The 15,573-nt window shown below is 44.0% G+C and overlaps 2 protein-coding genes across 8 annotated transcripts; both read right to left on the bottom strand.

Annotated features, from left to right (window-relative positions):
* Positions 1-4,138: 4,138 nt before the first annotated feature.
* Positions 4,139-7,268, bottom strand: LOC139574154 (uncharacterized). Of its 5 annotated transcripts, none has more exons than XM_071398387.1 (5): positions 6,869-7,268; positions 6,177-6,506; positions 5,958-6,082; positions 5,655-5,775; positions 4,139-5,454 (listed from the first exon to the last, which is right to left on the bottom strand). In XM_071398387.1, exons 2-5 carry the CDS (start codon positions 6,472-6,474, stop codon positions 4,664-4,666), a joined length of 1,335 nt encoding a protein of 444 aa, XP_071254488.1. In that variant the 5' UTR covers positions 6,475-6,506; positions 6,869-7,268; the 3' UTR covers positions 4,139-4,663. The 5 variants fall into 5 exon arrangements, with proteins under 5 accessions (XP_071254488.1, XP_071254489.1, XP_071254486.1 ...); XM_071398388.1 differs by having other exon boundaries at positions 6,177-6,501; positions 6,869-7,212; XM_071398385.1 differs by having other exon boundaries at positions 5,655-5,799; positions 6,177-6,631; positions 6,869-7,211.
* Positions 7,269-11,293: 4,025 nt separating this feature from the next.
* Positions 11,294-15,006, bottom strand: LOC139574149 (zinc finger protein 616-like). Of its 3 annotated transcripts, none has more exons than XM_071398371.1 (5): positions 14,785-15,006; positions 13,878-14,218; positions 13,595-13,734; positions 13,324-13,384; positions 11,294-13,231 (listed from the first exon to the last, which is right to left on the bottom strand). In XM_071398371.1, the coding sequence occupies exons 2-5, from the start codon at positions 14,152-14,154 to the stop codon at positions 11,958-11,960; spliced, it is 1,752 nt and encodes a 583-aa protein (XP_071254472.1). In that variant the 5' UTR covers positions 14,155-14,218; positions 14,785-15,006; the 3' UTR covers positions 11,294-11,957. The 3 variants fall into 3 exon arrangements, with proteins under 3 accessions (XP_071254472.1, XP_071254474.1, XP_071254473.1); XM_071398373.1 differs by having other exon boundaries at positions 13,324-13,381; XM_071398372.1 differs by lacking the exon at positions 14,785-15,006 and adding an exon at positions 14,503-14,729.
* Positions 15,007-15,573: the final 567 nt, after the last annotated feature.

The following is a 15,573-nucleotide window of genomic DNA, read 5'->3' as shown; positions in this document are numbered from 1 at the left end:
TCACGGGCTGCCATCCCTGACCCTGGCCCTGCATGTGTGCAGATGAGAGGGACAGACCCTGGGCTCGTATCCCGCGGTGCCGCCGCCACTCAGCCGTGAAGGCTTGGCCACAGACTGAGCCTGTTGCCTTGGCGATGCTGGAACGCAGAGCCACTAGGTTGGACCCCTGGCACCGGGCGTATCTCAATAGTCTAATGTGGCTTCCTCTCCACGCCTCCTCTCCCCTTCATCTGCACTGATCTGCAAAGGCAGAGAAGGTGACAGCAACACAGTGGGACTATACCTACCGGGAATTCACTTCCACCTGTCCAGTTCGTTCATGTCAGTACAGATTAAGGAAAGGAGACAAGGGCTAGGCAGACATTTTAGACCATTGAGATGCAGGAAAAAGGAAACCGCACACTGCTCTTGATAGTATCACTGATCTTTAATAAGCTTTACGTATCGGCCTCACGGCCTTCGTCAGAGCTTTTGTGAGTTTTTTTAAGTTAGCACCCTTATGTAGACCTAGCCCCACCCACATCCGTTCCACGCATCGAAAGGGGTTGGAGGCGAAGGAAAAACAAAGAAGTGCTACCAAATATAACAATATGCATTTCATAAATATTAGAATAAAGTGTGTAAATAGGACATATTAAACATTTCTGTAAAACCACAATGAAGACATAGACCTATAGAGCAAGACCATTGAGATGCAGCCAAGGTGTCCCAAACTACGGGGCACATCCTCCCGAAGGTTAAGGTTAGGGTTAGGTTTAGAATAAGGGTTAAGGTTAGGGTAAGGGGTAAGTTTAAGGTTATGATACAGGTTAAGGTTAGAGTTAGTAGATAGTTTATTTAAATTTTACTGATAGTTTGTAGATAGGTTATCTGTAGATGCTCTACAGACTATCCAAATAAAGTGTTACCCTAGATCTATAATATAAATATCTTGAGCATTCTAGCACTATCTGCAAACAACTGTGGATTTATCATAGAATTGCATATAGAATAAATTACAGGATGTCTATGGGATTTAGACAAATGTCTAACATCGACCAAGTGTGTATGAAAGGGGTGAGACCGGACTGACTAGGTTGGTGTGTAGTGTATTCCCCCTTTGGGAAAAATATAGATGGAAATAGAGTGAATTTTCATCCAATTTTCGTTTGGGAAGAGGGATGCCGTGATGGAGTGGGAGTTCATTCTCCCGGTGTTCTCGAGTTCCTATGTTTTCAGAGTGGCTCCTCCCTCTGCGGGTTGCTAGGCAACTATGTATCTGAGCAGAGCAGAGTGTTCCAGAGTGGGGGTTGGAGGAGGGGAAAGGGAAGAGCACCGGGGTCACTAGGAACAGACAGTCGCTCACAAGCATCAGGCTCTCTGATTGGATCGTTTGGTGTCCATGATAATAGTGCTAGCCCTATTATCATGCTGTGTGCTTTCTGTGACAAAGTTAATTTGTCCAGCAAGCACTGTAAATCATACAAATTGGGGTTAGTCAGAATCTGTAGACTAAGTGTCTATAAATAAATGTTTTTTTGTCACGTGAGATTCTTATGAATCATCAGTGATTCATGAAACAACAGTTCACCATCAAGTCATCCCATCCCATCATATCTTCTATTTATTTCGTAAGAACAGTGGATTCATGTTGATATTTACGTCTGACAGTTGAGGTTTGAACTTTGCCAGTGTTCCTCTGGACTGGTTCCAACACCAGTTTGTTCACTGACTCTTCCTCTAATCCCTCCTGTCTCCCAGTCCTTCCCTTAGCAAGCAGTTACTTTATCAACAGATAGTTTGTTGATAGTAGGACCATTTGTAGAGCATCTTTAGCAGACTGCCCAGACTCTCCAAATAAAGTGTGACCAGATCTAGAATGCTCTACATACAATGCAGTGATAGCAAATGATCTCCAATGGTTCGGGATTCAAAACAGTGTCAAAATCCACATTTCCACAGACACAAAAGGGCTTACAAGATAAACGCCAGAGATGAACGTTTTAAACCAGCATCCGCTAACACTGTTAGCACATCAAGTGAGTGCTTGAGTATAGTCTGGTAGATGGAAAAACGCACTGCCTTCAGCTACAGACAGCACTGTAATCTCCTAAAGCAGGATTCAGTACCGTCAGTAATGGCAACCTAAATGAATATATGGCCCCTGGGGACCAGACGTTAGAGTAGATTATGAGCAGCCTTACGCGACACTAAACCCCTAACCCCCACTGTTAAGTCACACACACACGTACAATTACCCACACACGCACACGCACACACACACACACACACACACACACACACACACACACACACACACACACACACACACACACACACACACACACACACACAGGAATGTGTGTACGGTACACAGACACCCAACAAACACATACACATCAGAGGAGAGATAATTAGATTGATTCCATAAGTTTGGGAAAAACCTTATTTAAAAATATAAAAAAATTGCTTCCATCTGACATTTTTGAGGGGTGGATAATTTTACTCCCAAGTGGAGATTGTGATGGAATGGAACCTTGGGCAGGGGAGAGGCAACGGAATAGTTATCTGGAAAATGTAACAAGCAGCCCGAGACAGAGAAGACATAGGCCTAAAATGAAATGCAACATCAATGAAAACATGGCATTATAGTTAGATCCCTAGTCGAAATATATCAATAACAACGGAAATTGACATTACATTTACAATTAAGGACATTCCCACATTCTGAAGTTCATTGACACTGAAAGCCACCCCATTTAGGTCATACAAATGTCTGATAATACTTGGGTGATGTCATTCCCAACACACACACAACCACACAATCTGTCTGATTAAATGTTCATTTGTTTCCTCTCCCTGGGTGCAAAGCTGCTTATGCTCACAGGGGCTGAAAGGGGATTAAATACACCAAAATATATAAACAGAAAACACAGCAAAGCCTTTGTGACCCTTCCCTTAACACATACACTCATAGTCATATACGCACACAGAGCAAAGCTATTTTACGCCCTAAATCTATCTGTCTCTGTCTGATTCCACTCTTTCTAGTCCCCACAAACACAAACACGGATGACAAGAGGATCCTCCCTCTCAGTGTACACACACATCACCCGTGGACCTAACTCACACCCAGTGTACACAAATATCCAACACTGATTGATAGTGTTCCATTGATACACACACCATAGATAGTGCTTCCTGTACATGTTCCCTCTCCCTTTCTCTCTATGTGGTCTATTTGTGGGCTGAGAGATTGGTATAACACTATAACACTAAAGGCTTGGGTCAGTGGTCTTTAATGGAACACAATGCAGTGGGTCGGAGGTCTGTAATGGAAAAGTTCAACCCCAGAGAGAGCCTGGTGACCTTGGGGGAGGGGAGAGCTCCACGGGGGGGGGGGGGGGGGGTCAGATAATGTAATGTTTCAAAGAACCATAGACTTAGATAGACATTGCATCATTGTATCTGTGACATTACGGCATCTGTGAGAGCACGGACAGCACCATTGAGGCCATCTCCATTTTAAAGTAGTACATTTTATTCTAATATTTTTATAAGTTGGCAAACAAACTGAAAGGGTGCATACTGCCACCTGAAGTGTGTTGCTTGAAAAGGTATAAAGTCAAGGTTGACGATTTACTGCCACCTGTAGATATGGAATGTTTGCTCATGAGTATAATTCATTGGCTGATCCCTCCTGGTGAACTGGATAGAATTATGTGATCCTACCTAACCCATAGGAAGTCCCACCTAGTTGACTACTTCAAAATGGTGAAAGTGCTCAATGGTGCTGCCCATGCTAAAACGGACTTTTGGGCACTAGAGTCCTCGATCTCTATGCAATGAACATTTTTCCTTTAGTTGAGCAAATTGTTCTTACTTACTTTTTTAAAACACATTGTTGGGGGCTCGTAAGTAAGCTTTTCATGGTAAGGTCTACTACACCTGTTGTATTCAGCGCTTGTGACAAATACATTTTGATTCGATTTCTATGCATTTACAATGGAGAATACAGCAGTAAGAATGCTCTCTGGTGGCAATCAATGTTACTGCACGGACCCAGAAAACAATACGGTATCTTCTTCCTGCTTTTCCTCTCTCCCTTTGACAAACATCCTGACCTTAAGGACCAAAGAAAGCATATTCAGACACAAGATACTGTATCATCATTTTAAGATTGACCATAAATACATCTTTTATTATGGGTAATTAGCTTTATATGAACAGTACACGGAGGATGAACAGCATTGAGACAAAATAGGGAACGTTATGCTATCATATGATACATAATCAGCGTGTACTTGTATCACTGTTGCTAACATACACAACCATGTACAGTAACTAAAGGGTGAAAGGAAAACGAAGCACCGTTTCTCTCAGTATAAAAACAACTTCCGGTCAGCCATCCTTTGAAATGATGTAACACTTAGAAATACCCCCTCTTCCTCTTTGTAGGGAGTGCTGCTTTTCTTTCTCTGCCTCTCAATTTCCTGTCTCTTCAACATTGTCTCTCGACAGGTAAAGTCATTCCTACGGCACATCCGTTCAAAACACAAAGAGAGTTACAGGGCAGGCTTAATTCACGTAAGACAAAAAACGCTAAATAGGAACACTCATTTCCCATCTTAAAATATATTCTCCCATTAACTCCTACTGAATTTGACCCTGTTATCCTGACCCTTTACTCAGTAGAGGTGAGAGCGATGCCATCCTGGTCATACTCATCCTCATGGTATGGCAGGCCCGGGTGTACCCTCTGGTGGTGCACCCTCAGGTTGCCCCTGTGGGCGAACCGCTTGCCACACTCCTGGCAGACGAAGGGTCTCTTCCCCAGGTGGACATCTCTCTGGTGGGCCCGGAGATTCCCGCTGCGGGCAAAACGCTTCCCACACTGGGTGCAGCCAAACGGCCTCTCCCCTGTGTGGACGCGGGTGTGCACTGTGAGCTCCGACGGAGTCAGGAAGCTCTTGTCGCATACTAAGCAGGGGTACATCCGCACACCTGTGTGGCGCAGCAGGTGCCTGCGCTGGTGGGATGGGTAGCTGAAGCTCTTGCCGCAGTACGGGCAGGTGTAGGGTCTTGCCCCGCCAAGTGTGTGTGTGTGACCGTGTGCATGTTTGTGAGCGTGTGTGTGTGTGTTGGGGTGTGGTCTGATTGGGTCCTTGGAAGCCAATGACCAGCGGTTCTGATGAACTACGCCCCTCCCTCTGTCGTCTCTTGGTCTCAGGCCTCTCTGGGATTGGTTGGTTTGGTCCTGTGACTGTCGGGGCTCTCTCTGTTCTAGTACCTGGTCTGGGCTCTGATCCAGGAAGCTAGGATCCTGAAGGTCTAGAGGAACCCCACTCGCCCAGGGGTCAAGCCCAGGAGACCTGTGGTCAGGTCTGGGGGAAAAATGTCCAACCCGGGGTTCTTGAAAGAAGGAAGTGGAGCTCTGGCTTTGAAGAGGTCTATGGTCTCCCTCCCAATGGGATACTAGCAAGAGATAGGAACAGAGATATTTAAAGAAACATCAAGAACGGAAGACAAAACATACAAACCAACAACTCCACAATAATTACATCTATAATTACTCTATGTTTGCAGACACAAGCCCAATGCAACAGAGGTTCACTTGATCTCAAGCACAAATGTGTAGATTGATTGGTTAAAGGTTAAAGGTTAAAAGTCCTTACACTTTGCCTTGGTCCCTGGTGTGTCAGACAGGGGGTCTCCCAGCCTCTGGCTCCCAGCAGCACAGCTCCCCCCTGGCCCGTGTCCCTTCCCCTCCACAGGGCCAGGGTGGGACTCCCCAAACTGTGGAAGAGGACAATGTTTAAGCTGAAGGAAGAAAATAAAAAAGTTAATGTGGGGGCTAGCATCATTGCAGTGTTAAAAGCATTTGTTTTAGTTAATCTTTGAAAATACAACTCAACAATCTCAGTAACAAGACTGAAAGACAGACATTCTTATCATGTTAGAGAATGACTGTGACTGACCTCTTCTTTGACGGATGTCCCCTCCAGCTCTGTCTCCTCCTTTTTCATCCTGGGGGGCTCCTTACACCCCCTGTCTTGGACCAGTGGGGGGGTCTCAGAGGCGGCATCCGACTCCCAGCTTGAACCTACACAGACGGAGCAGGACAGACAGTAGTTTAGTGTTAGTTTCAAAAGAAATGTTCCTAAAATCAGTACAAGAGACACATCTGATTCTCTTACCAGGTCTAGGTTCAGACTGCTGCCTTGGGCTGTCATCTCCTCCTATTTTCCTTGCTGGTCCTTCTATCACATCCAGTAGGCCATCTCCTCCATCTCCTCCCTTCTTCAGCCTCCTCTCTGCCCGCTCCAGCCTCCCCCTCAGGGCTGTGATCTCCTCTCCTCTCTGCATCAGCTCTTCCTGCTGCTCACACAGACTGCTCTCGAAGATCTTGGCTATCTCACACACCGCCGCCGCCAGAAGAGAGTCCATGACAGTGGCTAGCTGGGCGTGGAAAGCATTCCTCACAGAGTCCAGCATCGTGGCGATAGTGGCGTCCCTTACCCCCTGCTCTGGAGGAACCAGGGTTAGATAAATAGGGCAGATGGTTACACCGAAACTCAAGGAGAGGAGGACTTCTGTGCTGTCAATCAGGTGGGGTGTGTTACCCAGGTGGGTGGTTAAGAGGAGGTGGTCACTAAGGTAGAAGACGCAGTAGTATTTTAGAAAGATTTGACCCTCTGACATACAGTGATGTGGGGGTCAACCTGCGTCTGTCTCTTCTCCACCACAATAATAATCTCGTTCTGAGCCAGTCTGAAGCATAACTACATAGCCAAGTAGCCAGCACCCGTCCAGAATCTCTTCTCGTTAGATAGCTAACTTAGATCACTAACATCCAGTCTACATGCTAATAATAAAAGATGACACTTACCACAAAACAAACACTGTGAAGACTGCAACCAGGCGAATCAAGCTAACGTAGGATGGCTAAACAAGGTTAGCTCTGGATGGCAGGCTCAGCTAACGTAATCTAGCTAGCTCGTTAACAGAGATGCAAGAAACCTGTAAGAGCAACGTCTGCATGTAGCTACAGTACTTGCTGTAGTAGCCGAGTCATTTGGAATTTGAGTGGACGACTCAAATGTGCAGAATTTAGAATTTTTCTATTGACTAAAATGGCTAGCGAAATCTATGGAAGCAAGCCATGTTGATTCTCAGTCTCGCGATAGCGTGACTTCAGTTTCTCCTAGTTCCGTGATGGGAGATGGATAGCAGTGGAACCAAAGGTGACCAGAGTATGGAGCTATACTGCACATTGACAAAACAGAAACGACACATCAACCTGAAGATCCAATGGCTTGAAATAATAATTAATGACCAAGCAAACGGGGAACATTTCATATTTGTTATTGAGGTTTTTACTGTCAATGTTTGTGCAATTACAAACCTTCTTGTTTACCCAACCGTGGGACTAGTGATGCGCATTCCGTCTTTTTTCAGTGAGCCGGCTCGTTCGGCTCAGCTCAGCTCACCAAAAAGAACCGGCTCTTTTGGCTCCCAAACGGCTCTTTAAAAAAAATATGTTTTGTATTTTTTCAAGTCAAACAGTTTGCGATAGTTTGACTATGATTGGTGTTAAAAGAATTATAATTAAATTATTAAATGAAATCATACTCTACCTTAACCACAATGTATCTAAAAATGTATTGGTGTGTTATGAAAAAGAATGCTATTAAAATTATAAAAGTATAAATTTTTAATGTATATAAACAAAGTGCATATAAATCTAACCATTCAAAACGAATACAATCTGAACAGCATAATAGAATATTGCACCATATCAAAGAAAAATAAATAACAATTAGCAAAACTGCAGCATCCCACAAATTGAAATAAATGTAAAAAATAAGGATGCTATTACACATGTGCATTTAAAGTATAACTTTTTTTTAATGTATATAAACAAAGTGCATATAAATGTAACAACTGAAAACGAATACAATCTGAACAACAATAATAGAATATTGCACCATATCAAAGAAAAATAAATAATGTGCAAAACTGCAGCATCTCACTCAAAACATTAAACTGGTCCCTCTTTTCTCTCTCTTCTTTATTGCCATGTTATAACCAGCAGCTCACAATAATGCTGACCATATTTTGATTTGATGAGAGATTTGCATTCAGAAATGCAAGCTGCCTCACTTTCCAGGGGCTGATGCGGTTTCTTCTCTCAGTAATTATTTGTCCCATTTTTGAGAAGACCCTCTCAGAGGGAACGGATGTGGCCACTATGCAGTCTCCCTGTCATGACTTTAGTAAGCCGTGGGTAAACAGAGGCCTTGTTCTTCCACCATCTCTTCCACCCCCAAATAGGATTGGACCTCCATTATGGCATCTGCTGAGGGATTACTTCGTGCTGCATCCCCAGTTTCTCTCTCATCAAACAGCATCCAAACAGCAGACATTTGTGGCACTACTTCTGGTGCTTCTGCTCCATCTGATCCCTCTTCTTCCTGTTGCCCTGGTGCCTGAGCCAGCTGACTGCTGGGGCAGTCCCTCCCTGCTGCTGAGGTTATTCTTTGAAGAGCCTCATCAATCGCTCTAGCATCACTGAAGGCTAACTTCTTAAACCTGGGGTCAAGTGCAGCGGTTTCTGATAGCACGTGATTATATTCCATTCTCTGGAACTTTCTGTCCATTGATGAACATAGGGTGTCCATCAACTCTGTCACATGTCCTGTGGTTACATTTGCTTTTCTCTGGCGGCTGGCTGTTATTTGCTGCAGACCCTTACACAGGAGTATGATTTTTGAGGCACACACCTCCTCCACCACCTCCCATTCCTCTTGGGTCAGAGCATCAACAGGTGCATTGACAATGGCCAGGGTAGAGATGATGGCATCCTTTGACTCAAGAAACCGCTTCTACATTTATACCCACAGAGAGAGAACTGCTCCTTAAAGTAACTAACTTTGGCCTTCCGGATAGCCTGAGTGCACTTATTTCTCATTTGCCTGAACGAGAGCCAGTCAGCCTGAGTATGCATGTGCTGAGCATTTCGCCAAATGCAATTCTGAGGTGGAGTAACTCTGCAAGATCACGGTCGAACCAGGGGCTGAACCTGTTTAATAAAAAGGTTCTTTATGGGGGCATGTTAACAATACCACAGAAAATATCAAAAATAAGGTTCAAACGTCTTCGACAGATGGGATCAAGCTGATTCTGTACCAATTTACAGAGGCCAGGTCAAGAGGGAAGGCTTGCTCAAAGTTTTTTTAGCAAGTGTCTATGACAAATCAGGACAAGTAATTTCATTGAGCAGCAATTACGAACACAAGCTGTAAAACAGTGATCACTAAGGTCATTACAGAAAACACCAGACTGATACCTATCAGGATTATTTCCTTGAGGATAATATCAAGGAGAGTAGCCTTTTTCTGGGGGTTTGGAGTCATACCTTGTGGGATTGGTAATAATCTGAGAAAGATTTAGGGAGTCCCATTGCTTTAGGACTTGGCCAGGTGGTTTACGCATGTCCCATTTTAGGTCACCTAGCAGGACAAATTCAGACTTAGTGTAAGGGGCCAGGAGAGAGCATAGGGCAGGTAGGGTACAGGCTGGTGCTGATGGAGGACGATAACACCCAGCAATAGTCAACGAAGAGCTATTTGAACGTTTAAAGCTTAAAACCAGCAAATCAAATTGTTTGGGGACAGACTTTGTGGAGACAACCGAGCACTAAAGGTGATCCTTGGTAAAGACTGCCACTCCCCCACCTTTGGAAGATCTGTCTTGCCGAAAAAGGTTATAACCAGAAAGTTTAACATCAGTATTCAAAACAATCTTTCTTAACCATGTCTCAGTAATGACCAACACATCCGGATTGAAGCTGTGAACCCACACTTTCAATTGATCCATTTTAGGTAATAAGGTTCTAGTGTTAACGTGCAGAAAACCCAGGCTTTTACAAGAGCAGAAGTAAGTGAAACAGATATCAGAGCACAAGTCAGAATTGGGGCTAGCTACAGTAGATGGGCCAGGGTGTACATGCACATTTCCAGATATCATCAACAGTAATACAATCAAGGAATGACATTTGAATGTGCATTAGATGGCAACAAGATCGTATTATACAGAAATTTCATCAGGTAACACGAATACAAAGCCAGCGAGAGGTGGCTAGAATAGGATGGGAGTCCAAAAGCCTGTGTAACCAATAGAGTGTGGGAGCAAACATAGTCTGTCCTAGTGATGGGTCAGCTCTAAGAGCCAGCTCTTGTAGGGGAACGTTAGGAGCCGGCTCGCAGATCAGAAGAGCCTAATCTATTTATTAAAATATTTAAAAAATGAAGATATGAATAATCAAAAGATTTAAATGAATAGAATTAACTAATTCAAAGAACGAAAAAATAAATAAAATAATATAGGTCTAAATGCTCAAGCGCACACACATTCGTTCAGACTGTCTGCTCAGACTAACAGCCTCACCTGTTGTTCCTGTCAATCAGACACGCAGTGTCAACCAATGAACCAAAGATGCGTGAGGGAGGGCCGAGCCAACTCACTCACAGTCACACACTTAGCATCCGAGGAGAGAGGAAGGACAGCTGTGAAAACAACAGCTGGAAAATGAGTCAGAAGCACAGTAGTATTTGGATGCATTTTAATAATGTAGACTATGTTAGAGCACAGTGTAGAATTTGCCAAAACAAAATCTCAGATAAAGTCAGGAAAACCCTTTCAAAAATCACTTATTCCACAACTGTACGAGAGCACACAGGCTTCAGTGCGGGAAAGAGTCGAAAAAGCTACTGCAGTTTGCCTTACCACTGACTACTGGACATCGAGGGTAACCACTTCTTACATGTCACTTCATTGAAGATTTTTCTAGCTGTCTTCTGGACTGCTTTGAGTTCAGCGACAGACACATCTCAGAGAACTTGGCAGAGGAACTTTTGAGAGCGGCAAGTAGATGGAAAAGTGGTCTGTTGTGTTAGCGACAATGCAGCTAATATAACCAAAGCAATGAAAATGTTAAAATGGACCCATCATCCATATCTTGCCCACACAATCAACCTGATTGTAAGAGATGCTCTGAAGGTGATGAAGCCCACTGTGGACACTCCTGTCGTGATGTGTGTTTTATCCTATATTTATATTTTGAATCCCAGCCTCCATCCCCGTAGGCCTTTTGCCAAGCCGTCAATAAGAATTTGTTCTTAACTGACTTGCCTAGTTAAATAAAGTAAATCAACATTTTTTAAATCATTGTAATTCATAAAAAGGTCACTAAGAATCTTGGTAATTATGGTAAATCGTAATTGTAGTATGCCTTATTAAAAAAATGACAACCTCCAGTAATGTCTGATTTTAATTTGTTTTAAAAAAAGCAGTTGGAGCAAACAAATATTATCAGAAGAGACTGAAACATGGGTCTTCTCTGCCCTGTGACTTTCTTAACAGGGGAAATATACAGTACAATTAATGTTACATTTGTCATAATACAGAATAGACACATTTACATGGAACAAAAACATCAAACAAAAACCATGCTCCCAAGACTTTTAAAATCATCATAAACCAGTCTGGCACTGACTTTTTTAAAAAGTGATCAGCTGAGAACCTGCTGCCCACAAGACAACTGATTGATCACCGTATCAAGTTGAGGTCTCTTTCGTCATCCTCTCTCAGCATCATGTTAGTTCATGGGGCACTAGGGTTGGGGTCAATTCCTTTTTCATCAGTCAATGATTACAAAAACCTTCGTTGAAAATGAACAGCCCTTTTCAAATCCCAAATTTAACTGCAAATAGACGTAACAAACGTATCTACTGAATGTAATTGGAGTTGACCCCCGGCCCTACTGAATACTCCAATTTGACTGGGCGGAGCCATGTGGACTCAGGCATGGACAGTTTCATAGTGGATCCTAAGGTAATTACTGTTGTGGAAAGTCCTGCTACAGCGAGGACAGCGGGATCTGTTTCTTGAACTGGTGAACTTGTAGCAAATGTCTATTAAGTTCTGCCATTGTCTCTAATTGCTTCACACACTTCAGGCACCAGTGCTTCCTTCCCGGGTGGGCGGACCTCCAGTGTCTGATCAAGACGAGATGGCAGCGGAATTTTTTGCCACACTTCGCAGCTCAGTGGTTTCTCACCTGTATGGATGCAGAAGTGTTGACCGAGGCTAATCTGTGAACTTAGCAGCATTTTACACACTGTGCATTGGAACAGGCCGTCTGCTCGTCGATCATCTTTGCCTTTTGTCTTGATGGCAGGTTGCTGCTCCGCACCGTTTGCCATGGGTTCCTCCACTGGTGCAGTCCAGGAGAGGTCTCCGCTGCTCTCCTCATCCCCGTACACATCCGCATGGGCTTTACGCAAGTGTAATATCAGGAACTGCTTTACACGGAACCTCTGCCCACACTGGTTACAAGGGTATGGCCTCTCACCTGTGTGAATACGCCCATGGTCCCGCAGGGAATGTGCAGAAGTGTATTTCTTGTGGCAAATGTAACAAGAATACCCTTTTGGATGTGTGCTGCTTTCTTTGGGTGTGCCAGCTTTATTGTTTGGGGACACAGGTTTGTCTTTCGGGGAGAGAGGTTTAGCCTTGCTGGCAGAGAGAGGTTTGTTGTCGCAGGAAGTAGGCTTGGCTCTGCTGGGGGAGAGGGGTTTCACTTCGTGCTTGACGGAGTCTGAAATCTCTTTGACGCTGGAGCAAGGTTCGCTCTTCTCGTGGTTGTCCCGCGTGTGCACACTAAGAGCACTTGGGTACTGAAACTTTTTGGGACACTTAGGACATTTGTATGTCCCCTTGATTTTCACCTTTTTATGAGACCTCATGTGCACAGAAAGACCAAACTCACGGCCAAAGCCCTTCCCACAGTAGTTGCAGCTGAAACTCTTGTCAGTTCCACTGATTACCGCTTGTCTGTCCGCATCAGGTTCCATTTTGAAATGCTTTCTTCTCCTCCCTACCTTCTTCACTACGTCACTCATGTTCCCATGACTCCCCTCACTGTGTTTGTTTTGTAAGTCACTATCTTTTCCTTGTCTTGTGTGGTGACTTAAGACATTCTTGTTTGATAGGTTGTTGCTCTGGGGTTCCGGGTTGCTCTGGGGTTCCGGGTTTTCTTGTTCGAACATGCGCAGCAGACGACCATGGGTCTTCCTCAGCCCCTGGCCCCGACCGCGTCCCACTGAAACATGACTGTACCTTGACCCGGTCGCACTCAGATCAGGTAAGTCTCTTAACTGTCTGTTTAACAACCACTCCGCAGCCAACCCTGCAAAATAGGAGCAAAAAGCGTGATGTCAGTGTTGTCCTGCACCAGGAGCTGAATTACAATTACGAGGGCCAAGGATGATTTACTTTTACCTTTTCGTGGAGGACTCCTGGCTAGGGCCGTCAGCAGGTGGTCATCAAAATCTTCAGCCTGCTAAAACACACTCATAATGAATATGATAAGAGTATCATCAGCCTCTGATCGCAACCAAATACACCACCAAAGTACTAATAATAAAGCAGACATTTAACCTAATTCTAAACAGAAGCCACTTATTTTGTTCAGCCCATTGGCTACATTCGGGTGTGCATAATGACTGTCTGTTTATTGATTCAGGTTTCCTACACCGGACCGGTGACTGACCTCTATTTTGATGTTAGGGATGCGCCATAGAGACACACTCAGTGGTCGCAGGTCCACACATGACCACTCATTTTCCTTTTTGATCTTTGAGGGCGGTATTAAGGAATCTTCTGACTGAAGGGGCTCACACCAATCGGGTACTGCATAGAAACCCAAAGATACAAATTTAATGAGAAACATAATAGAGCTCAGCTGACACCAACTGGGAGAGAGAACATGCATACCTACACAGTCCACAAGCCCTGAAATGATGTTGCTATTTGTCTATGCGTTATCAACTTACCGTCTATCTCAGAACTTGCAGTCATGGAAAAGACTGTTCGTCCAGAGGTATTGTCCGGGTCCTCTCCTCCTTTTGCTCCCTCCTTCAACCTCCTCTCTGCCTGCTTCAGCTTCTCCATCAAGGCACAGATCTCGTCTCCTTTCTGTGTCAACTCCTCCTGCTGCTCATTCAGACTATCCTCAAAGATCTTGGCGATCTCACACACGGCAGCTGTGAGCAGGGAGTCCATGACAGAGGACAGCTGCACCCTGAAGGCCTTCTGCACCTTCTCCGACATTTCTGTTTTAAGTGGCTCCGCCTCCACCTGACTCAGGTCTGTGTGAAGCCAGCTGGAAGCTCAACTGTCAATAAAGAAGAATCATGTCAAGGCCACAGGCAAGGTGGTATAGTTAGTTACATACAGTAGACCAACGCTGTAATGTATCCAAGGTAAGGTAAAGCATTTGGGGTGTTCATTTAACAAAATAAAGTCGGTAGATAAAGCTGTTTCAAACTAAAAAGACAGATACTGAGTAATAGTTGACTAGTGATCAAAGCGGTCTTGCAGCAGGTGCTAGTAATGGGATGTTTTTGTCATCTAGCTACAAACGTCAAATACTTTTTATGTAAGATTCAAGTAACTTACTCGACTCCGATGAAGACATTGTGGGATAACTAGCATAAACGATGTAAGATGCCATGTCACAATAGCTAGCTATCTAGTTAACTGTATAAAATACGTCTATACTTGCATGGTATACTGTTTAGAAGGTTGTCATCATTCACAAAGCTTTATGCATTGCTTACAGACGAGCAAGTTCAACACAACATGCTGGAATATGCACAGCTAGAGGAGGATCCGCGCGCGAAAAGTAAACATGGCAGCGAAGAATTCATCACATTGATGGCTATAACGGACAACACAAACCTGCAAAAACAGCGGTCCCTAAAACAACGGACTCCGTTGACTTTGTCTTTGTGTATATCTTCAACGTATGTAGAACGCAATAACAACATTTACTGTTGTTTAACTGTCCGTTGTAATGCAAACGCTTCTCGAGTAGCCACCATTTTTCCATGTGGACTTCCTCTCGCCCGCGACATTTCCTCGCGATTTTACCTAGGGATTTCGATGTTGCGTTGGCAGACCGAAATTAGGGGCGTTTTCTGATATCAAGTTGACACCCATTGATGCTCGCCATTGGTCTGTGGCTTGTTCGCCGGGGACAATGGTTGTTGACAACTGTAGCGTTGTATCTACGCCTAACCATTTTCCTAACCTGCCTTGTGAATTATCCTAACCTGTTATGTAAACAAATCATCTGTGTCAAGAAACCATCAGTCTCATAACACCAGAACTGTCCAATGGCAGGTATCAACATTGTGGTCTGCATTAAACCATTATTCCTGCTAAATTGGTCCTAGCTCTGGCACAACCAAAAATGGACAGCCCTTTACCTCTGTGACACAGATCTAGGGTCAGTTTTAGTTTTCACTTCCTATAATCACTGCTCAGGATGGGGTTAGGTTTAGTTTATCCTAAATCACTGGTTAGAGGCAATTTAAATCAAGAGACTCGCCACTTAAAAAATGAACGGAAGAAAATTTCAAAATGTATTTACCAGAATGTGAACAGTAAGAAGTCTTGATTCATAGTGTGTTTGTAACAGTCAACATCACTGTTTGACCATTCACTTAACCCATTTCAGAAATAATG

The sequence above is a fragment of the Salvelinus alpinus genome, chromosome 4, assembly GCF_045679555.1.
Source record: "Salvelinus alpinus chromosome 4, SLU_Salpinus.1, whole genome shotgun sequence".
Taxonomy (NCBI): Eukaryota; Metazoa; Chordata; class Actinopteri; order Salmoniformes; family Salmonidae; genus Salvelinus; species Salvelinus alpinus.
This window is presented reverse-complemented; position numbering and strand designations above follow the sequence as displayed.

What these genes read in the sequence shown, in the direction of transcription:
- LOC139574154 (XM_071398385.1), bottom strand. Translation starts at nt 6,474, where the DNA reads ATGCTGGACTCTGTGAGGAATGCTTTCCACGCCCAGCTAGCCACTGTC. An exon ending in GCAGTCTGAACCTAGACCTG is followed by an intron (nt 6,083 to 6,176) that starts GTAAGAGAATCA and finishes CCGTCTGTGTAG; the next exon opens with GTTCAAGCTGGGAGTCGGAT. An exon ending in GGACATCCGTCAAAGAAGAG is followed by an intron (nt 5,800 to 5,957) that starts GTCAGTCACAGT and finishes TTCTTCCTTCAG; the next exon opens with CTTAAACATTGTCCTCTTCC.
- LOC139574149 (XM_071398371.1), bottom strand. Translation starts at nt 14,154, where the DNA reads ATGTCGGAGAAGGTGCAGAAGGCCTTCAGGGTGCAGCTGTCCTCTGTC. An exon ending in TCCCTAACATCAAAATAGAG is followed by an intron (nt 13,385 to 13,594) that starts GTCAGTCACCGG and finishes AGTGTGTTTTAG; the next exon opens with CAGGCTGAAGATTTTGATGA. An exon ending in CAGGAGTCCTCCACGAAAAG is followed by an intron (nt 13,232 to 13,323) that starts GTAAAAGTAAAT and finishes CCTATTTTGCAG; the next exon opens with GGTTGGCTGCGGAGTGGTTG.